This window comes from Amphiprion ocellaris, chromosome 23, assembly GCF_022539595.1.
Source record: "Amphiprion ocellaris isolate individual 3 ecotype Okinawa chromosome 23, ASM2253959v1, whole genome shotgun sequence".
Taxonomy (NCBI): Eukaryota; Metazoa; Chordata; class Actinopteri; family Pomacentridae; genus Amphiprion; species Amphiprion ocellaris.
The window spans coordinates 18,512,354-18,535,480 of record NC_072788.1 but is presented as its reverse complement, the minus strand read 5'-3'; the positions used below and the strand labels follow the sequence as shown (position 1 = coordinate 18,535,480).

Here is a 23,127-nt window from a genome sequence, read left to right as displayed (position 1 = left end):
CTCCATCAAGTATGAAGGAAATCGTCTGGTCTTTCCTTGTGGGACTAAAATAAAAATATGAAGACATTTGCATACATTTTAAAACTACAGTTTGACTTTTAGACCTTAATTTTTTGGTTTTTCATACTGATATGTGATGTACTGATCACAGGTTTACATGATCTTATGTTAAAGGGATGCTATTTAAATTGTGAAAGATGAAATAGCTCAGTGCTCTTACAAATGAAAAGTTGAAGAAGTAAGTAAACAAATAGGCAAGGGGCTTTACCGCCATGCAGGCTACTGATTCACATGGTGATGGCGGCTGTTGCATTGGAGAAAAATGCCACTCTGGAGGCCATACTCAAAAAATTCCATATTAGGTTGTCTAAAATAGGAGGCCACAATGCAAAAAAAAAAAAAAAAAACTCCTTTGCATTTCATCCTAAAACAGTTGTCAAGTAAACTGGCTCTTACTTAGTTATGTCATAGCAAACTTAAAGACACTGCAGATCTTGTTGCTGAATCTGATCTACTTGTGCAACTGTTTTAGCATTTATTATTCTCCAGTATTTAGCTACATGATCTTACTTTTATTTGTGGACTTAAGCAAACGAGCACTTTATAAAATAAAAACCACAGTGGGGTTTAGTTCTCTCTTTGAACCTTAGAAAAACATTTAATGCAAATTTGTGCACATAAAACACATACATACGGTACAGTGCACACATAAAGTATCATAAAGTATAAATGCTTTCACTGTTGGCTTACACTAGTATGTCAACAGTTGGATATCTCCTCTAACATATCTCATAATAAATCGGTCCACAGTGGACTGAATGACAGGACCACTTTGACCAAAGTTGGATCCACATCAAGATAGTCTTTTGCACCTGCTCATGGGAAAAACTAAACATGACAAAAAACAGCTGATGACCACTTCCTGTAGTGTAATTAGGGAATTTGAGGCTGGTGTGTCTGTCCTACACAAACATACAGTAAATACAAGCTTTTCTGCTCCCCTTTGATACTCAGTGGAAACCGCTGTGCAGATCTGAACCTCGGCAGGACGTCCAATCCTAGCTGTTTGGGAATTTACTCCTCCATAGTAGGTTTTTCTTTATCAGTCTTTAGGATTAACGCAGATACAAGAAGACATAGAAAGCTATTAAATGCGCCTATGCCTTGAGGGCCAAACAATGAAGGAATGTCAGTTTGTGAGCTTATCAAATACAAAATGATTGTTTTAAAGAAAGGTGCTGGTAAATGGTATATAAAGTGTTGGGCAAACTCTAGCACACCAGAAGCTGATTTCAACCCATGTCTCATTCTGTCAAGCCTAACTCCAAAAACAATGCACAATAGAAAAGAAAAAAAATATAGAAACATAAATAAATCGAATCAATATACAAGAATACCATTTAAAAATCAAACCTAAGAAGGAATGTAGTTCTCAAAAAGTACCACTAGAGGTCAGGAAATATCCATGCTCAGGTATCCAGTTACACACTTGAAAGATTTATCTGCATGTGGATAAAAAAAAAACTCTTCATTTGTTCAGTTTAACTTCCTTTCAGTTCCATGTAGCAGCAGGAGTGACAAACACTTTTTCGATTCAGAAATAACTCACTTTGTTACATTCTTGATATGGTGTCTCACAGTATAAACGACCGATTTTTTTTTAAACTTACAATGACTTGTATGTGCACAGTGTTCTCACTGAATAACATCTGCAACCTCAACACTGTTACTGCATCAAGAAAGAAAATGATCTCCCACATATCGAAGCTGACTCATGCAGTCAGAAGAGAAATTCTGTTGAAACTATTTATGTAAAGTTTCTTGTTTTGAAGCTGTTTTCCATCTCTGGTGTGCGTGTTCCCTCAGTTCATGCCATCAGATAAAACAATTTGTCTGTCCAGCTGTGAATCACTTGTTTACAGACTGGTTTTCTGTGTGTTCAGTCTCTGGGTAGACACTCCTCCTCAGTGATGCCCTGAGCTTTCAGCTCCTCCAGAACATTGTCCAAGTGACCGGGGTCGGGATACCCGTGGCCCGTAAGGTTGGAGCCAAACTCAGTTTTGTGGTGCACCTCATTCCAGATCACTGTGTCAGACTCGCCGGTAGTGCTAGAAGTACCAACGGAGAAAATGAGTCTGCGATCCCACGCTACGAGAAGCAGCCTCAGAACCTGAACAAAGGGGTTAAGATAAAGAAGGATGTCACTGCATGATCATCACGCTACTTGCACAATGAGAAAGAAGAAATATTTTGTCATTTACCTTGCGCCCCTTCTCACTGTCGGGGAGGTAGCAGTGTCTGGGGAACCCTCGTGCAGTGAAGGGTTTGCCTGGATTTGGGTGCTCTGGGCCCTGGAGAACAAGAGCACAATTTGTTACTTTATCCAAAAAATTTAAAAGGGGACATTAACGCTTCTTGTTTCAATAAATTTCACAGAAACACTACTGTCTGACCGTACCTGGATGCCAGGAGGGATGTTGTATATGATGCGGATGGTTTTGCAGTCAGGATGGCCGGGCAGTGAGTGGGGGATGACGTGGTACTCCATCTTGCCAGGAGGCTGATTGCCAGTCTTGACCCCATAGATGGTCTTGCAGGTTGGACACTGCAGGCTGCCATCCTTGTTGCCATTGTTGTACATAGCAACGAGGCACTGGAGGTGGTACTGGTGACCACACTGTGCCAAGCGGCCCACTGACTCAGCCCGGGAGATGCCACCCACGCCGGGGCCCTTATAGCCTGATGGTCCAGCCAGGGCCTCCATGCAGATGGTGCAGTCCTGACATGGAAGGACAAGAACAATCTGTGTCAGATAGATTGTTACTCTGCCAAGTAACGCAGCAGAGTTATGTGATGATCTGCGGTGATCTGTCTGTCTGTTCACAACATTACTCAAAAACTGACAAATGGATTTGGATGATATTTTCAGGGAAGGTCAGAAATGACACAAAGACCAAGTGATTAGATTTTGGCAGTGATGCCGCTTATAGTCTGGATCCATGGATTTGGTAAGGATTTTTGTGTCATTGTGAGATAGCGGCAAGGTGTTCCTGAAACTATGACAACGTGAACACTACGTCAGCTGCTTGGTGACGATCACATGATTACGATCCTACTACAAATCCACCGCTGTGGATCACGAATTGTTTAAAGATCTTATCTGTCGGAAATCATGCAACAACTGAGCAGGTTTGGCAGGGTACTGACCAACAAAGAAATCTTTTAATTCTTGTATTAAAATTGGTGTTGTAGTAGTGTGTGTAGGCTTTCTTATAACAAAGTTCTACAATTCAACAATTTCGGCTAGCAGACACTTTAAAGTGACGTATATCTGAGAGTAGATACAAAAGTCTGATTTTTTTTTTTTTTATCAGGGCTTTTTGCCACGTCTCATTGCCTTCGTCAGTTGAGTTCAACCACCTGCCACATTTAATATGGACGCTACGCAATAATTAAACCATTTCAATGCCAACTGGGCAAGCTAAATTAGTTGATGAAGGCCATGAAATGTTGTAGAATCTCAGGGAAAAAGCATATTTGTGAAAGACTTTTATTAAACTGCTATTTTCAAGCTAAAGTTGCTGCTTTGTTTATTCAGTGGGGACACAAACCTATTATAGCTGCCCTTCTTAAAGCTGACTGAAAATATTCAATCAAAATTAGAGACAAAGACATGATGATCTCTGACTGCTTTTTTAAATCTTTAATTTAAATGTTACTTTTCTGTTTTGTTGTCCTATTTTGTAGGAGATGCTGCTGAAAGCTGTTCACTGTTTCAGTGACACCAAGTGAACAAACTAATCTGAAAAAAAGCCTTTTCCACACTAATCACTTCCAATACTAATCTCTGCAAAGAAGAACTCACCTCCTCTGGAGGATTGCGGACTTTCTGAAGGTACCGCTTCACCACTTCCTCAGGGGTCTTGCCTTAGAGATGGAAACACAAAGTTTAGTCATCACTTCATGAACTATAGTACTGTATGAGCATATGTGAAGGAGTGACTGTGAGCACACTTATACGGAACCATTCTCAAACCCACCTTTGCGTGCCTGTTTCTTTGTAGTCTTACGACAGCAGTGGCCTAGTCCGGGGACAGGTTTGATGTCACTCTTGCTGACAGGTGGAGGATGAAGCACCAGTTTGGGAGGGCGGGTCAGGCAGACAGGAAGTCCTGCTGCACTCATCAGGATGCCTGTAATTCCTGAGTACAGCCAGCAGAGGGGGGATTTGTCACACTCACTAATTGTTTACTAATTGCATTATTTACTAGTTTTCATTGTTCAGTAGTTGCACAGTCACTTAAATTCACTTTAAATCACTGTGCCTTGAAATGTGTAAATACTGTATATTGAATTTTAATTACATTTAGTATTCTACAGATTTTAAAATTAGAAGTGTTTTTTATAGTATGGAATTGTACAGCAAGATTTTCAGAGTATATACTAACCTTTAATGTTAATGTTACTAACCTGCCTTTTTTTAATTCTATGTTGTTGTATGTAAGCTGCTGAACACTTGAATTTCCCTCTGGATTAAGGAAGTATCTATCTATCTATCTATCTATCTATCTATCTATCTATCTATCTATCTATCTATCTATCTATCTATCTATCTATCTATCTATCTATCTATCTATCTATCTATCTATCTATCTATCTATCTATCTATCTATCTATCTTATGAACATTTTATCCTGGGAATGATCTATTCATCACGAGTATGTTCACTGAAATACAAGTTAAATATGAGGCTAAATGTCATTAGCTGTGTTGAGAAATGAGTGCCAAGTCAAAGTTTTATTGTTTATTTTTACCAAAGAACAAACTTTAGATGCCTCAATGTTTCCAAATTTTACACATAATATTCTAGTTGAAGTATTTCTGATTGATTTAACTATAGTAATAAAGGATTCAAACTTTTCCTTACCTGCCAGTGCGGGGTGTACAGGGCTAGATCCATTCAGGTTCTTCACTGGAACTGTTGGCACTCTGAAACACACACACACAAAAAAATAATTTGTATTAACTTGTAAAGTGCAGACACACTGTAAGTCCACATGCCACCATCCAGGTCACCCCAGTCCGGTCTGAAGCCGTCAAAATGAGATGAGTCAGGTGGAATTACACCCAGCTGTCGGCAGCATATGCTAGTTTCTACTTTGGTTCATGTCATCAGGTTAAGCAGCTTTTGCCGAGTCATGAGGAGAAACAAACAAGATATTGCTCATCACAACTTGACATACTGTCCTATAATTGCCAGATACAGTTTGCTGCCATGTGAGGCTTAAGGTCAGGAATGTTAGCACCACGAGACACTTAGCTGCTTGTAGAATGGAGGAGCTAAAACAATGCAGGTATTTTCAATTTAAAACAAGGAAACTCCTGTCCAGTTAAAATAGCTGTAAAAGCTTATAGCGCAATCCAATTTAATTTTAGTGATTTAAAACACAAAAAAATTTGTTGACATAGATGTTAAACATGTTTTTCTTTTGATTAAATGCCGCAGTATTTTCAACCACAGCTGTCTTAAGGATCTTTTGCTCCTTAACAGGTGAAAAATCCAAGCAAATCACACAATCACACAAGAGCACTGATGATACCACTAAAAACGTCTAGCATCTAGAGGTGTGTACTTACGGTCTGCCAGTTTTGATAACAGTCATTGTTCTTGCTGGACAACACCAGGGAGCACAAATATTCCAATGTTTGTCTTCCTACTTAATTCCTCTTTTTTTCTATCTCGTATCAATCCTGAAGTTCAGTGTCTCTGTCCCTCTGTCTCTCTTCTCTCTTCCTCAGCTTGTGAGCTGCTGTCAGGTCTCTTCCCTCTTTTATAGGGCTAATCCACCTGTTTCCATCTGTTGACTAAACTCTGGTTGTAGGCCAAACAGTCACCATGGGACGGATTACCTGTGAGTTCCCACGTCACGCTGCCATAAGGCTGACATACGTGACAGACATGACAGTATGCAGTACCAACTGGAACTGCTACGATTCATCAATGAGTTGTTAAATATTACATCAATGGTCAGTTATTTTCACTACCATTCAAAAGTTTGTGCTAACCCAGACAATTTCATGTTTTCCATGAAAACTCACACTTTTATTCATGTGCTAACATAATTGCACAAAGGTTTTCTAATCATTAGTTAGCCTTTCAACATGATTAGCTAACACAATGTAGCATTAGAACACAGGAGTGATGGTTGCTGGAAAGTATTCCATTAAAAATCAGCCGTTTACAGCTAGAATAGTCATTTACCACATCAACAATGTCTAGACTGTATTCCTGATTCACTTAATGTTATCTTCATTGAAAAACAAATTGCTTTTCTTTCAAAAATAAGAAAAGCAGTCAATCTAAGTGACCCCAAACTTTTGAACAGCAGTGTAGATAATTGATTGATTGGTTTGAATATTTTTTGTCAAGAAAAGGACAAACCTGTCTTATTCCATCTTCTTTGTTTTCCTTTACTTGACAATCTAGCAAAAGCCTGAATGTATTTTTGAGATATTCATAAAAACCCACTAAACTTTGATTTATTTAGTGAGTCAGTTTGTTTTTGAAATAGTGTGTCTGTTGCCCTTTCTTGTACTTTCATTTTGCTCATGACTGTCTGGTGTATGTTCTTTTTTTCTCTAACCTCATTACATCTTTGCTGTTGTTGTGTTGAATTTCAACCGGTTCCAAATTGCTTTTCTATCATTACACTGATAACTACTATTTATCTTTCATTTGTTCTTCAAGGTAATACTGCTAACTTATGCTGTTGGCTTTTCCTGTGCATTGTTTTTTTCGAGCGGATCTTCCTTTACAAAAATGTCATACTAAAAAGTCTCGTGTTTTTAACCATCTATGTCTCTAAGCTTTAAACAGATAAGACTACCAGACCTTGGGTTGTTTTTTCAGCCAGGACTATTGTAAGAGTGCTGTGAAGTAAGGATCTTTTACAGCTAAAAGGAAGCCAAATGTTTGAGTCACATCAATTTATTGAAATGTTTCTGCTGTTAAATCTGCTCATCTTAAATCAATATATGACAGTTGTTATTTTTGCAGGGAAGAAGCCAAAATCTGCCCGGAGGTTATCCTATTTTACACTGTGGTAGGTTATCTTACAGCTATCCATCCATCCATTATCTATACACCACTTAATCCTCATTAGGGTCACAGGGGGCTGGAGTCTATCCCAGATGACTTAGGGTGAACTTAGGGGACACCCTGGAAGGTCACCAGGGCTACATATAGAGACAATCAGTCACACTCACATTCACACCTACGGACAATTTAGAATCGCCAATTAACCTCAGCATGTTTTTGAACTGTGGGAGGAAGCCGGAGAACCAGGAGAAAACCCACGCATGCACAGGGAGAACATGCAACCTCCATGCAGAAAGATCCCAGGAAGGCTGGAACGCAAACCGGGAATCTTCTAGCTGCAAGGTGAAAGTGCTAACTACCAAGCCACTGTGCAACCCTGTGTTAGATCAATTCATTGAGAAGTTTCTGCTGTTAAATCTGCTTATCTTAAATGAATAGATGACAGTTGTTACATTTTTGCAGGAAAGAAGCCAAAATTTGCCTGGAGGTTTTCCTATTTCACACTGTGGTAGGTTATCTTACAGCAAATGACCTAAAAAAAAAAAAAAAAAAACCTTTTTAACCATTCTATTATGCTAATAGAAAGTTGAGAAACAGTCTCTTTTGTTTACTTGTGCTATTATTGGTCAACAACAGTTTTCCCTCTGTAAATAAATGATGTAATAATGACATGGAACATTAAGACTCACTGTAATGTCCAGTTCTTGTATTGGTCAATCAGCTTACACTGTACTTAGTCACTATATCTGTTTGTTTACCAACAAACCAAGTGTCCTAGTTGTCGTATTAACTCCCTCTGTGCGTGTCCTTTACTTGACTTAAAGCCACAAACCATGAAGGTGGGAGAACGAAAAGAAAGGCTGGGAAACAAGAAGAGAAAAGATCTGTCAGTCACGTTTTTGTGATCCCAGTTAAGCTGGTGGTATTAGAGTAGCTTCCATCTGGAAGGAAGAAGCGCTCAAGCTGCTGCACCAGGCAACACTTACACACTACAGATGCAAGCTCACACCTTGAATCAAGTGTAAAGCAAAAGATAAACCCTTGGAGCAAAAAGTAAAACCTCTGATCAAACACAAATAGTTTACCTGAAGTTCTGTGAAGAAAATCACACACAGTGCAACAAGAGGACCACAACAGGCGTGTGGACCAAAGACAGCTCTGGTGACTGGGATAATCTGTGACGCTGCCTTGGATGTTACACTTCACTTAAAAACCATCTGCTCCATTTCACTGCCGGCAAACTCTCTCAGCAATAAAAAAAAATGTAGACAATGAACTCACTAACACATCTGCAAAAGATCCATCTTTTTCAAATATTTATTGGTTATCAATTAGGAGTGCATGATATTTGCTATTATGATATTTTTCAAATAATTTTGGTTGGTTGCTGATACATGCACATACACTACTGTTCAAAAGTTTGGGGTCACCCAGACAATTTCATATATTACATGAAAACTCACACTTTTATTCATGTGCTAACATAATTGCACAAGGGTTTTCTAGTCATCAATTAGCCGTTTAACACCATTAGGTAACATTAGCATTAGAACACAGGAGTGATGGTTGCTGGAAATGTTCCTCTGTAGATATTCCATTAAAAATCATCCACTTCCAGCTAGAATAGTCATTTACCACATTAACAATGTCTATGCTATCTTCATTGAAAAAAAATGCTTTTCTTTCACAAATAAGGACATTTCTAAGTGACCCCAAACTTTTGAATGGTTGTGTATATTTTCCAATAAATTGCTGGGGAGCATCAGGTCTCTCCATCAAGTGGATGTAACACATTATTTTGTCCACTGTTATGATGAAGGCCCATATAAAGTGTGATTATCTTCAAATGTAAACCCTAGGCATGTTTTCATGAAATGGTCAGGTGAATTTGAGGGCATCTTTTGAAATGTTGCAACAACAACAACAAAAGTAAATGAGGTGTGTTTCCATTAATAGCTCTGGAACTATCTATACTTTTAAGCAAATATTACTAATACCAGGTTGCGTAGTGTCAATAGAAAGTCTCTGTGTAGGCTTTGTTACCCATGCTTATATAGAGAAAGTACAAGTACCTGGAAAAAAAATAAGAGTGTGTTTCAATATCCATCCTGTCATAGTACATAGTCCCATGCCAGACTAAAGTTTAGCATGTCCCAGTACATAGTATGTCAAATGTAGTACTACATAGTCGGATTTAGTAGTGTGCAAGCCAGCATGCTTTGGTCACCCGCAAACCCTAAATACAGGTACATCACATACGTCGCAGTGTCTCGCGCAACTATTGTCAAGCTTTACATATCATGATGATGTATTATGTTCGAACTGTACATATACATACTGTACGAAACAGTAAATACTCTGGGAAGGTGGCTGTGGTACACACAATACTGTTCAAAAGTTTAGGCTCACTTAATAATGTCTGTTTTTGAAAGAAAAGCTTTTTTTTTCAATGATGATAACATTCAGTGAATCAGAAATACAACCTAGACATAGTGAATGTGGTAAATGATTATTCTAGCTGGGAACAGCTGATTTTTAATGGAATATCTGCATAGGGGTACAGAGCCATTTCCAGCAACCATCACTCCTGTGTTCTAATGCTACACTGTGTTAGCTAATGGTGTTGAAAGGCTAACTGATGATTAGATAACCCTTCTGCAAGGGTTCACGTGCTAACTTTTATTATGCTAGCACATGAATAAAAGTGTGAGTTTTCACGGAAAACATGAAATTGTCTGTGTGACCCCAAATTTTTGAACGATAGTGTAAATAAAATAAAAACTAAAAAGTATGCAGTTTTGAATGCGGCACAATTGTCTGCCAATTGCTACGGTAGTTGGCAGAGGAAAAAGAAGCAAAAAATATTTTGATAATTTTCAAAAAAATTGGAGAAAAGTCTAAAGGAATTGTTTTCAGTTGTGAAAGCTGTAATTGTTGTACCGTGTTTCATGCCATTTGGAAGCAAGGATTACAAAAAAAGTAGAAACATTGTGCTGATATTTGGTTCTTCAGCCTTTATTGGCTGTTACTGATGATATAGATGATACCATTGTGTATCCCTATCACTGACTACAATCACAAGCTGATAGAATTTTTGCCTCCGTCTTTTCCGAATAATTGACAACCCAGTGACTCAAAATCAATATTACTATGAAAACGAATATTTGACTATGTACACGTCTCATGTCCTCATGTTACCATCTTTGCCTCAGGATCACATTCTGTGCAGAAATGTGAAAAAAAAAACATTCAAATGAAGTGTTTTGTTCAACACATTTATTGCACTTCATTATAACACAAAACACTACATTAAGATAAGTTGTGCCAACAGAGTTATTCTATTTATAGCTGAGATGTGTAGTAATAATTTCCTCAAAGAGATGGGAAACAATGAATGGCTACGTGTAAGCCACTGAACTGTAGTAATGAACCCTCAGAAAATTATTACTCAGCTGCTATCTCTTCAACTCAGCAGATAACTGAAGGTCTTTCAGCTCACTGTTTTAAATTTACATCATGCTAACTTTAATGTTGTGCCTCAAACTCAATGTTCTCTAGGCAAAAGCTCCCACTAAAAACACCCTTTAACTGCTCAGTCAGCAAGAAGTGTTGAATGGTTTCCATTGATTTGGTGTATACCAAAACAGAGAAAAAAGGAAATTAAATGCTGAAGTCACAGTTAAGCACCATGGTATCACATGTCTTGGATCTGTAAATCTCCAATTATTTGCTAAAATAATTAAACTTAATATGGTGATCAAATATCTGAGGTGTGTTCAAAGATTATTCTGCTGAGCCTGAGTGACCAAATAAAATATTAAAATTAAAGTTAGAGTGCACAATGTTAATACACTACCGTTTTAAGGTTTGGAGCCACTTAGAAATGTCCTTGTCTTTGAAAGAAAGGCAGTTTTTTTCAATGAAGATAACATTAAGTGAATCAGAAATACAGTCTAGACATTGTTAATGTGACTATTCTAGCTGGAAACGGCTGATTTTTAATGGAATATCTACATAAGAGTACAGAGGTCCATTTCCAGCAACCATCACTCCTGTGTTCTAATGCTACATTGTGTTAGCTAATTGTGTTGAAAGGCTAATTGATGATTAGAAAACCCTTGTGCAATTACATTAGCACATGAATAAAAGTGTGAGTTTTCATAGAAAACATGAAATTGTCTGGGTGACCCCAAACCTTTGAATGGTAGTGTAGCCTACATACAGAATGCTTGTTACATTCAAGCCAATCAAATTCACACAGTGCTGATTATGTGTGGGCAAATCTCTCTGTATTCCATGGTGGAGTTAAAAATCTGGTGTCTGTCATGGCTGTCTGACGCTGGTGGACTCGTAGCAATGCTTCACATCAGCTAGCAATGACTGGTTTTCCAGAGCTGAAGAGGAATGCAAATGAAAGGGTGGAGACAGAGGAGGCTACAGGAGACTATGGTGGCAAAAACCTTGGAAGCATCCAAGAAAAGTTTCCGGTCCTCCAGATAAAAAATCTCTGTGTTCAGAAGAAGTTTCTCAAAAACAATGCAGTCAAAGTTTAGGCATACATCATAAACACAAGGTTCCTGTGCTGGTGTAACTACTCTCACTGTCAGACACCGAAGAGGTTCCACACTGCGTAGGAGCGTTTGAATGACAATGTTCCAATTTTAAGAAATATTACTATTACTATTACTATTACTAATATTATTACTTTACCAAAATGAATGAGCAAAATTGTGTTGTTTTGCTAGAAATATGTTTCAGTGAAGTCTTGTCCTTACATCTCTCTGTTGCTGTTTAAACCCCTAAAAAATATCTATCAAAATGTAAAAGTTCGAATTTCTTTCCATCAAAGTCGTCCCTTAATGCCTAAAAGTGTTTTACATGTTGCTCTTCACCATTGTCGCCTCTAGATCCATTTAGACGTTGCCTCTCTCTCCAGTCTCCCCTCCCTGCAGCTTGAAAATACCAACTCACCAACGATTGTGTTCTGGAAAACTACTCTACACGACACAATGGCAAGTTGTAATGTTGGGGTAATTTAGCCGTACACATTCGAACCAGAAAATGACTTTGAAGAAAAATAATCATGCAGAAAGCCCCACTCTGTAAGTTGACAAAACTGATTTTGATGTTTTCTCCACCAAGGAAGGTGACGATCGGCATCAGTCTGTCTGTCTGTCCATCTGTCTGTCTGTCTGTTTGTCTGTTAGCAACATTACTCAAAAATGAACCAACGGATTTGGATGAAATTTTCAGGGAAGGTCAGAAACAACACAAGGACCAAGTGATTAGATTTTGGCAGTGATGCTGCAGTCTGGATCCATGGATTTGTTAAAGATTTCTGTATCATTGTGAGATAGCGGCATGGCATCATTGTAACTATGATTACAAGTCAGTACTACGTCAGCTGCTTGCTAATGGTCACATGATTGCGATCCTACTACAAATCCACCACTGCAGACGACGAATTTTTTAAAGATTTCATCCGTCGGAAATCAAACAACGACCGACCAGCCATGGCAGAGTACTGCGCTCTATGAGTGCTTTTCTTGTTTGCATATGAAACCACGTTCCTCTGAATCTGTATTTTTGAGACTGTTGTCAGTACGTGCCACAAAATAGCACTGGTTACTTATTTTGCTCAGAATGTGTCTTCCAGCAAATAAAACACACCACATGGACAAAAGGTACAAAGAAACAACTTGATGTTGACCAAAGGCAGAGAGTAGGACTTACTACATATGCGCATATACAAATGAATGTTTGTTACATTTTTGCCAATCAAGCTCACATAATGCTGATTACGGGCCAACTCAAGCTGTCTATGTCAACGTGCCCAGACCAATGTGGGCTTAGTGACCTGCAGACATGGTTCTGTTTCTACAAGAACAGGTCCACATTGGTCTGCATAGACAATCCCATTGCCACCCATGTCAAGCACAAAAAACACACCAGGCAATCTTTACAGGATAAAGCAACTGCTTCCAAACTGAGCTGTAGCACTGTGTCACTGAATATTCTCGAGGTCTGCTGAGGACAGTAAGCACACACAGCAAACACTTCTGAAATATGTAGAACTTTCCACTGTGTTTGGGCTCCGCTGATGAAAAACAAATCAAAGCAGAGTACTGTAGCGACGACTTCAATTACAACTCTTTTAATGATGGAATATAACAGTGTGGATGGCTGAGAATCTATTCTATACTCATACTCAACAAGAATTTGTTTCAAGCACCATTTGTTTGTTTGGATTTGCGTGGATGACAACATTTAGGTCACGTGTTCCCTTGAGGATGCAAAAAGCATTAACTGGCCTTTAGCCTTAGTGCTAGCTAAATCTCTCTGTATTTCTCAGAGCTGAAGAGGGGAGCAACTGTGATATTAGAAATGAACCATGGCACTGCAACTAGGATTTTGACAGAAAATTGAGGAAGAGTCTACCAAAAAATTCTGACAAGTCATATTTAAGTGAAACTTCGTATTCAGAGGTAGGATTACAGTCCTACAAAGAAAGACATCAACAGCAATGCATGCTTCAAAAGCATGTATTGGCAGTGTTTGTGTAATTACTGTCATTGACAGAGGAAGGAGACAAAAATGCGCCAGGAATGTTTGAATTTAACTGTAGACTACAGAGTCCAGCGGTGGTTGAATAACACTGGGAACTTTGAATGATAGAGTACTGAAATTTTAAGAATTTTTTTCCCTATTTCTTCACTAAAATGAACAAGCACAATTTTATTGTTGTGCTAGAGATAATTATTACTGCCTGCATTTAACAGAATTTTGTGACAATATGAATGAAGTTTCAAACACAGCAAGTGAAAAGTGCAGCAGCAGCAGAAACATTGGGACACAAAAACAGCAACTCATCACCTATTGAACTTCACCCCACTTTTTAAATCGTCTTTAAATTACTTCCCTTTTAAGTGAGTGAGGCCTACTACGCACATTTACTTTGGATTCATTAGCTTTAGAGGGTTTTTCCGTGTGTGCATCAGTGTTCATGCGGTACCACAAATGACCATTGGGATAAAGCAGCAAAGAATCCAAAGCAGATGGAATCAGAGAGACTCTAGATCTGTGACGTTGGTGGTTTTACCACAGCAGCAGGTGCAACCATATGTTGGACAGAAGAATACTCTCACCTGCTGTGTGTAAAGCCCAGTCTGTCACACAGCTCACCTGACTCAAAATACAGAGATTACTGTGGCAAAACATGAAATGCCTGCAGCATTTTGTATTAATCTGAGGCTTAGCAGTTGTTAAACTGGTGTTTTATGGAGGGGGTTTTAATTAACGTGAGGAATCAAAATGTTGTGTTACTAGGCTGGGGCACTGTTGGATTCAGTCACATGAAAATGATCCTCAGTATGTGGTCGTATTGTTACATTTGATCACAGTACAGGCACCTCGTTTCATGCAGTACTGCTAACAGATTAAATGTAAGTTAATTAATATGAGACTTTTGCATGCATTTCAACATACACCGATCAGGCATAAGATTATGACCACTGCCTACTATTGTGTTGGTCCCCCTTTTGTCATCAAAAATGCTCTGAACCATTGGACCTGGACCAGAGGACCTCTCGGGGTGTCCTATGGGGTCTAGACCAGGACATTGGCAGTGGATCCTTTGGGTTCTCTGTATTGTACAGTGGGGCCTCTTTGAATCAAACTTGGATCTTGGAAGTTTGGAGGTGGCGATTGTCATGTTTCTCAAGATGTTTGTGATTGTTTGATGTTTTCATGATGTGGTGGGGTGCATTTTCCTGTGGGGGTAGGCCGGTGACATTTAGGATTGCCATTTGCATGAGTGAGTGTGGTTGTTCTGAGACAATGTTTATTTGGGTGTCCAATCCAAGGTTTTCCAGCAGAACATCACATAGTACCAATATGATCAATGTTATTCACGTCACCCGTCAGTGGTCAAAATGTTGTGGCTGATCGGCGTATAACAAATGTGTGGTCATTGAGACTTAATGACTGTGAAGAACTTGTTCCAAAAAGGAATGCTATAATAGGAAAGAGCAGATGCAGATGCACCACAAACTGAACCAATTGCACAACAGAAAATGACTGTTTATAGAAAGTGTAATTAATTCAGTGAACTTGAGTGAACCTCCCTCTAGCTCAGACCCCAGACATTTTACTACACAGCGCCCTCTGGCTATCAGACATGGATACTGAGACTTCCCTCGCTGATCATCTTTCTCTGATGCTGGAATCCTGCACAGCTCATTATTTAACACCTAAACACCACGTGGAAAAAAGTCTAATTGTTACACCTACACCCTTTCCGTTATCAGAAACTCCACAACCTACTTTCACCCTCAACAGATGAAAGTGAAAACAGTCTTCTAGCATCGAACTCTGCACGGACATCACTCTGCATAGTTTACAGTGGACTTCATAGCACTTTTTCAAGACATATTCTTCTGCTATTAATGAAGGTAAGAAGAGCACTGTAAACAAAGATATATTAAACCTATTTTTAAACACTTGCTGATGTGACGCCATCCATATTGACATGTTGCAAATATTTAAAGTATTTCACAGTGAATGACATTTTACAATACAGCTGACTAAAGCTACTCTGTGCACATGTGTGATTATTAGTAGCACTACACAGTTTTTGGGTTAAATCTACACACTAACATCCAAGGTGTTGTTTAGACATCCCAACTGATTTGACTGACACAATCAGAACGTGTTTCAGATACATTCAAAATGCAATTTCTCGAGTAAAATGTAAACTGTGCTAAATATTGATCTACATTATAGATTTGATAGAAGTCAACTTTTTATTCAGCAAAATTATTCATTACATTAACTGTAAGTCACATATGCGAGACCTCTACACTCCAAAGAGCATTTTTTGCTCCTGTCACATCTTTCCTCACGATGGGCTCATTTTTCACTGCAATATGGATTTCTGCATCTCTATGGAAACAGGATAACCATGGCAAGAAGTAAACAGGACTCAAGAATCTCTTTTGTGAAGTATAGGAAAGTTATGATGACATCAATTACAAAAAAGAAAACCGAAAGTCAAATTTCTTTGATTATTTATTTTACAAAAATTAAAAACAAAAACAAAACTTGGAATCAACATGTACAAATTTTTCCAAGTGCCCACGGGTGTTAGCGATACTGGACAAAAATGGTGACTCTACATATCAAATATATTTTATTATTTGCATTTTTAATTTGTTTCCATGCTTGTCTTTTCTCTGTTCAATGCAAACTGCCTGCAGTTCAGCCCAGCTCAGCTGAAACCAGTATGAATTTTTGTCACATGACTGTTGGTCGCATCTAAGTCACTAATCATTTCACGGTTGAACAAGGAGCATTGATGTTTTTTTTTAAAGAGTCTAATTACAGCAAACTGTGGTTTTGGTTCATTTATACACTACTGTTCAAAAGTCTGGGGTCACCTAAACATTTTATGTTTTCAATGAAAACTCACACTTTTATTCATGTGCTAACATAATTGCACAAGGGTTTTCTAATCATTAATCAGCCTTTCAACACCATTAGCTAACACAGTGTAGCATTAGAACACAGGAGTGATGGTTGCTGGAAATGAACCTCTGTACCCCTATGGAGATACTCCATTAAAAATCAGCCGTTTCCAGCTATAATAGTCATTTACCACATTAACAATGTCTAAACTGTATTTCTAATTCATTTAATGTTGTCTTCATTGAAAAAACTGCTTTTCTTTCAAAAATAAGGACATTTCTAAGTGATCCCAAACTTTTAAACAGGAGTATATGTGTCTGAGACCAGCAGTCTAATGGTTAGCTTGACATTAAGACTATTTGAAACTAAACAGGTGGTTCTATCCTATCAAAGGTCCACAACTAGTTAAACAATCGAGTGATACTTTTACAACTGGGCTTATGTACAGATAAAACAAATGAGATAAATACCATGTTAAGAAGCTTTGAAACTGCTACATTTAGCTAGGCTAGGTCTAACTGATAAATTAAAAGCGTGTAATGTGTAATATTGTCACTACTGTAAGTATTATCATCATCTAGTGTTCACATGGCAAATGTCTGGAATGTGTGCAAAAACTTTTGAGAGCTTGGCTTGTTCAGTATGAATGTCCTTCATTGTTTTTTCATGGAAATGATTAATCCTTATGGCCACAAGGATTAAAGGCTCATAAATGCCAATGAGCATGACGTCAGATGTTGTGTAAAGACGCTTCAAACAAAAGAGAAATTCTAGTTCAATTTAGATCATTTTACATTTGTTGTTGATTAGTAGCACCTATTTTGTTTGGTTGTAAATTGACATGGATGGGAAACACAGGAACATTTCATCTGACAAATACAATATTTAACAAAACCTTCTGCTAATATATCTCAAATCAGTATTATTATTAAGAAAATAGTTATCTATTTATATTCTGTTTGCGCTTGAAAGTAGTCTTTGGAGCGTGCAAGCTGCTGTACAACATACATCTGCTTTACATACTGCTGTGGAATGTTTATGTCAGGGAAGACTGTGGAACAGTTCTCTGAACAAAAACAGTAAAGTTCCATCAGAAAGAAACAAAGTGCTGAAAGATGCTGGCTACAAACATCCATCCATCCATTATCTATACACTGCTTAATCCTCATTAGAGTTGTGGGCTGGCTACAAACAACTCATTCCTAAAAAAGTGACAAAGAGTCATTTAATTCATTGTCATAGTGGTGGAATGGTATTGGAGCATTCTGATGAAAATAAAATGTCTTGGGAAGTTATATGCTAAATTTCCATATAGTGCCTTCAGAGGAAAGTCACACAGTTTGTTTTAGTAATAGAATGGAAGATCACAAGACTGTGATCTGTGAAGAAATATCCAATTATGGAGCTAAAATTGAAAAAAAAAATGTAAAAGGCAGACCAAGACATTTTCTTCTCATGGGTGAGGAAAGTAGTATGTTTTGTTCACAATGAAGGTAATTACTGTTAAAACCTGATGCTGATACAGTGATTTTTTTACTCACCCAGAGGCGATAAGGGCACGTGACTGAGCCATGGCGATACGCTGCAGTGCAGGACGGCTCAGCCCTGCGAGACTAGACCGTGGTGGCAGAGGGGCTGTGCAGGCAGCAGCACCAGATGAAGACACTGGACCCAGGACACGGGCAGAAGGCGAGGGTGTGCACGTGGAGGCAGCTGTGGAGATCAGAGGTGGGCCTTGTGCGGATGCTGTGAGAGCAGAACAGGAAGTGGAGAGGGAGGAGGTGGAGGGGTGAGGTGGGGAGGTGGTGGCTGATGAGGGTACGGTGGAGAGGGGGGGAGGAGGTGGTGGAGGAGGTGGGAGAGGAGGTGGTGGGGGGCGAGTGGAAGAAATGGAGAGGGCGGCAGTGGCTGACCCAAGAAGGGAAAGAGAGTGGGTGAAGCCTCCTCCAAAGCCGAGGCTGGCATTGCCAACACCACTAGCACTCAAACCTCCTCCACCGCCCATACCAGCCATACTGAGGCCACCTGTCGCCCCAACTATGGAGGTCCTGTGGGGAGAAAGTGACCTCGACAGGGCTGGAGGTCGAGGGAGGGTTAACGAGTAAGACCCTCCTGGGATGGGGTGACTGCTTAGTTTGGGACTAGGTGGCTTGGTCTGCAGTGGTCTTCGGCCCAGAGTGTGAGCAGTCGACATGGTGCCTGCTTTGACACTTAGCACCAGCATACACTGCTGGCAGGCACAGGGTTGTCCCAGGGAGGTGATGGCTGAAGCGGGGAGTGCCCCGCTGGGGTAGGCGCTCCCATTTCCAGTCCCGCTGCTGCTCATCCTGAGCCCCATTCCTACTCCAGATACATCAATGCCTAGAAGTCCTCCATGTGCGGGCATGGACGTGGGACCCCAGGCATGATGGGACTTGGGTAGGGGTCCAGATACCAGTGGGTACGCGAGGTCAGACCGACGCTGGATGCGTCGGCAGCGCTGCGTCTGCCCATTGATTTGGGTCATGCTTTCAAAGTCAATGAGGTAGCAGAAACCCAGCGGTGCCAGGTCCAGCCAGGGCTGCTGACGGTCACGTGCTGCCTGGATGGCGATGCCCACCTCCGTGTCGTACGCTGTCCAACTGCCGGCGTCGTTCTCCCACTCCCACAACCAACCCTGGCCTGGTGCTGATGTGGGGTCGTAGAAACTGCGTCGTACCGGTCGAAGGGTACCTGAAGTAGGGGTCACAACAAAAGCAAAAGATCCACAATCCACATATGAATATTTGAACTTGGTATGACGTTTCGGTGGCTTTACTGCATGTCAATGTATATTTGTTTACATGTACAAGAAGACTGTAAACAGAAGGTTTTGGAGCACATACTGAGCATCTTCCTCTCTGTTGAACAGGTGATGATGGGCTGTTACAAGAAAAGGTAAGTGAAAGCTCTAATATTTTCACTGCACAAGTAGTTTACCACACTAACAATTCAACATGTCTGGCTTTGCTTGCAAAGAATTTGGGCAAACAGGTTGCCCCTGGTAACAGCACACGGTGTTCTGAATTCTGATTGGCTTGCAGCCTTGATTTGACCCAAAGCTGGCTGTGTTTGCTTTCCCTGGGTGTCTAGAGAAGCTCTACAGAGTCTTGGTACTTTAAAGCCTCCACATATCAATTATTTCTCCATGAGTAGTGCAGGTTCTATAAGATGGATGAGCTTAAGATGAAAGTAAAAAAAATGCATCTTATTTTTATACTCTACATCTGGGTCTGTATTCTTTGTCTTTTCTCTCATGAGTAAAATCAACCTACAAACTGTCTAAACTTCCTATGACAAACACTCCATTGTTCTGTGTCTGTAGTTTTATGTAAAAACATTTCAGTGAGTGACTGAAATACATGAAATATACTACAAAACAGAACTTAACTGTAAATTCTATCTTATATGTGTAAATATTTCTACACTTTAAATAACAGGGCCTCTTTCATGAAGTCTGCTTCTGTCAACTTCATTTTCTCCATGCCCTCAGACTCCTGAAAATCCTCGACACTCCTCTCCTCCTTTTCCTCCTCCCCCAGCTCTTGCCTTTAGATTGGGGTACCCCCATGTCAGGCTGCTCTGAGTTGGGAAAACAAACTACACAATGGCATTTGGCAGCCAGTGCTGAGAGAGAAAGGCAATGTCGGGGTGTCTATCATTCCCTTCTTTGTCTGCTGCTGCCCTGCTCATAAAGCTGTGGAGGATGACTTCTTGTGTCCATATTCTCCATCACTGATGGCGGTATTTACAGTAAAACGCTGTATGACTAAACAGTTCAGCTGCTATTGTGGCCTTGGTGCTACATGCAAACACACACATAGACATATCCCACCAGAATTACTCACTTTATTGCTGACATCTTTCACCAGCACAGATGTACAACATACCTCCATGTCTGTAATGTTAAACTGGAACATTTGAACAGGTGGAACCTCTGAGAGATTATATTTGGGAATTTAAAATAAAACAATGCCATTTATGTCAATACACAAGATAATTACAGCAACAAGAGGCCACTTTGCAGCAAAGCCCTCTCATCAAAGCATCAGATTGTGGAGAACAATCACCCCAGGCAAAAGATAAACAGTGCTGAGCAGTAAAAGGCCTCTACCTCAGGCCCGGCTCCACCGCTACACCCTCCACCGGAGCCTCTGCCCCTGTCCTGCTCCTCACCTGTGTCTTGTCGGAACTGGTGCATGGAATGCAAATCGATGATGTACGGCGAGAGGCGAGAGTCCACCTGGCCGAGGACAAGACTACCACTCCGCGGGTCGCTCCGGATGACCGCCTCGATGTGATGACAGACAGCGGGGCTGTAGGGCCGCCAGCGTCCGTGCTCGTTCAGCCATTCCCATACCACTACCGCGGATGCTAGTAACATCCTACTCCTGCAAGGGTGGAAAAACAAAATGACAACGTTGTGCAATAAAAGACAGAGAAACCGCGGGGGTGATGGGCATTTAAAGATACCCCGCTGCCTCTCCGCCATGCATCCCTGCGCACAGCGGCGCTGCATCCATCTTGAACAGTTCGCAGCCCAGATGTGTCTCCTATCTGGATCTAAGTCTACATTTGTGTCTGACAACACATGCATACTATACCTTCCATGTTTGTAGTTTCGGACATGCAACAATCAGTAGGTCCTTTTTATCGCACGGGAAAAAACAGAGGGTTTCGGGGCGCATAAAGCCTTGCAGGTTGGGTGCATTTTATTCCCTATGCAGATGAGTGACGTCTACTGAATCATTTCTCAGCCACAATCAAGTTTGGGTGAGAGTAGAGGATGCAACTTGGATGCTCACGGTGGAGCGGCACACGTGAAATATAGGTAACTGGAAGGAAACCATCTGATCGAGCTCTGCAAGGCTGCTTTTTCTTCCTGTCCCTCTTTCTTTCCTTCCACTTGTGTTAAAGAAAATCAGTTTAAGGGAAGCTTAAATTTGGGAAAGTAACTTAAATATTTACCCTGCTAGATCGGTTCCAGTCCTGTCAAGCTCTGTAGAACAGTTCTGGTGTCTCAGAAATAATCCATGTGTCAGTCAGAATGGCTTCAGTGTTGAGGTAAAGTCCAGACCCTGGTTACATAATTACTCTGATGACTTTCTTCAGTCCAGTTAACCTACTTTGACTTAGGTTTACCCACTGGCTCGACCATAATGCTTCTATCGAGTGGCTCATCCACTACTGGAGCAAACTCGGCCGGCAAAAAATGATATTCGCGTGCATGGACCACGCCTCGAGAGTATCCAGCGACCAATCAGATTCGAGCAAGTTGTCCTGTTCTCCAATCACAAAAGCGTCTCTCAGCGCTCACGATTAAAATGTGCCATACGGTGCTGTGCTGAAAAATGCTTCCTTTAAGGGATTACTTTGCCACGGTTCACTGCCTTCAGTCGTTACCGCTGGTTTCCTGTATGGGCAGAAAAAGAAACGCTTCCTGAGAATCTGGAGATGCCGGGGATTGAACCCGGGACCTCATACATGCGAAGCATGCGCTCTACCACTGAGCTACATCCCCATCTACTCCCAATTCCCTTAGTAAATGGATTACAGTCTCTTGGATAACAAAAGTACAGTTTATTTTAGGTAAGTTTTAATAGTGACACTGCTGTGGTCTTTTTCTACGATGATTATGTTAACACAGCAAAGATATATACATATTGACCCAATATATAGCTTTTCATTAAGGCAGTAACCATTTTTACTTACATATTAGGCCATGTAACTAGCAATAATACATAATAATATATAACCATACATACAGGACAGGTGTAGTGTGAGCATAGACTGTATATACAGTGTATGAGTGTGAGATTAAGTATGAACGAAGCAAAAGGCTTTTATTTTGAAAACACACCATAACTTCTGTTCTTGGACTGTGGACTTACTCAAAGGAAGACCACGTCGGGTGAGAATAGGACACCATACCACTTCTGTCCTCACCTTGAACACAGGAACCCCACAGGATTGTGTGTTGAGACCCAACTTCACACTGTTTACAATGGACTGTACCCCCATCCATACATCTAACTGCACAGTTAAATTTGCCGACGACACCACAGTGGTGGGACTCGGACAATAATGAGTTAACATACAGGCATGAGGTGGAACATCTGGCTGGGTGGTGTGAGGACTACAACCTGGCCTTTAACACCTCCAAGACAAAGACTTCAGGAGGACAAAACCCCTCCACATCCACGGAGAAGCTGTGGAAAGTAGCTATACTGTCAAGTTCCTGGGAGTCAGTGTCTCAAATCATTTGTCTTGGACTGCCAACACCTCATGCCTGGTAAATAAAGCCCAACAGAGACTTTTCTTTGTCAGAAAGCTGAGAAAGGCCCACCTCCCCCAGAAACTAATGCTCAGTTTCTATCAAACTGTGTCAGTGTGTGGTTTGTGTGGTTGTCTATACAGTGGCTGAGAGGAGGACCCTGCATAGTGGTGAAGGCAGCCCAGCGTGTCGTTGGGCGGCAGCTCCCTCACCTCGACACACTCTGTACCAGCAGACTGAGGAAGAAGGCCAGAAACATTTCAATGGACAGCAC

General features: G+C 40.4%; 1 protein-coding gene and 1 non-coding gene across 3 annotated transcripts; both read right to left on the bottom strand.

Annotated features, from left to right (window-relative positions):
* Positions 1–44: 44 nt before the first annotated feature.
* On the bottom strand, positions 45–21,764 carry dtx4a (deltex 4, E3 ubiquitin ligase a). 2 transcript variants are annotated; one of them, XM_023294140.3, is made up of 9 exons: positions 21,548–21,764; positions 20,756–20,970; positions 18,103–19,273; positions 4,928–4,989; positions 4,041–4,202; positions 3,866–3,927; positions 2,459–2,779; positions 2,262–2,351; positions 45–2,170 (listed from the first exon to the last, which is right to left on the bottom strand). In XM_023294140.3, the coding sequence occupies exons 2-9, from the start codon at positions 20,961–20,963 to the stop codon at positions 1,940–1,942; spliced, it is 2,307 nt and encodes a 768-aa protein (XP_023149908.1). In that variant the 5' UTR covers positions 20,964–20,970; positions 21,548–21,764; the 3' UTR covers positions 45–1,939. The 2 variants fall into 2 exon arrangements, with proteins under 2 accessions (XP_023149908.1, XP_023149907.1); XM_023294139.3 differs by lacking the exon at positions 21,548–21,764 and adding an exon at positions 21,184–21,341.
* A 264-nt stretch (positions 21,765–22,028) lies between these two features.
* trnaa-cgc (transfer RNA alanine (anticodon CGC)) lies at positions 22,029–22,100 on the bottom strand. The gene has a single exon. It is a non-coding gene; the product is annotated as a tRNA-Ala (tRNA).
* Between the last annotated feature and the right edge of the window lie 1,027 nt (positions 22,101–23,127).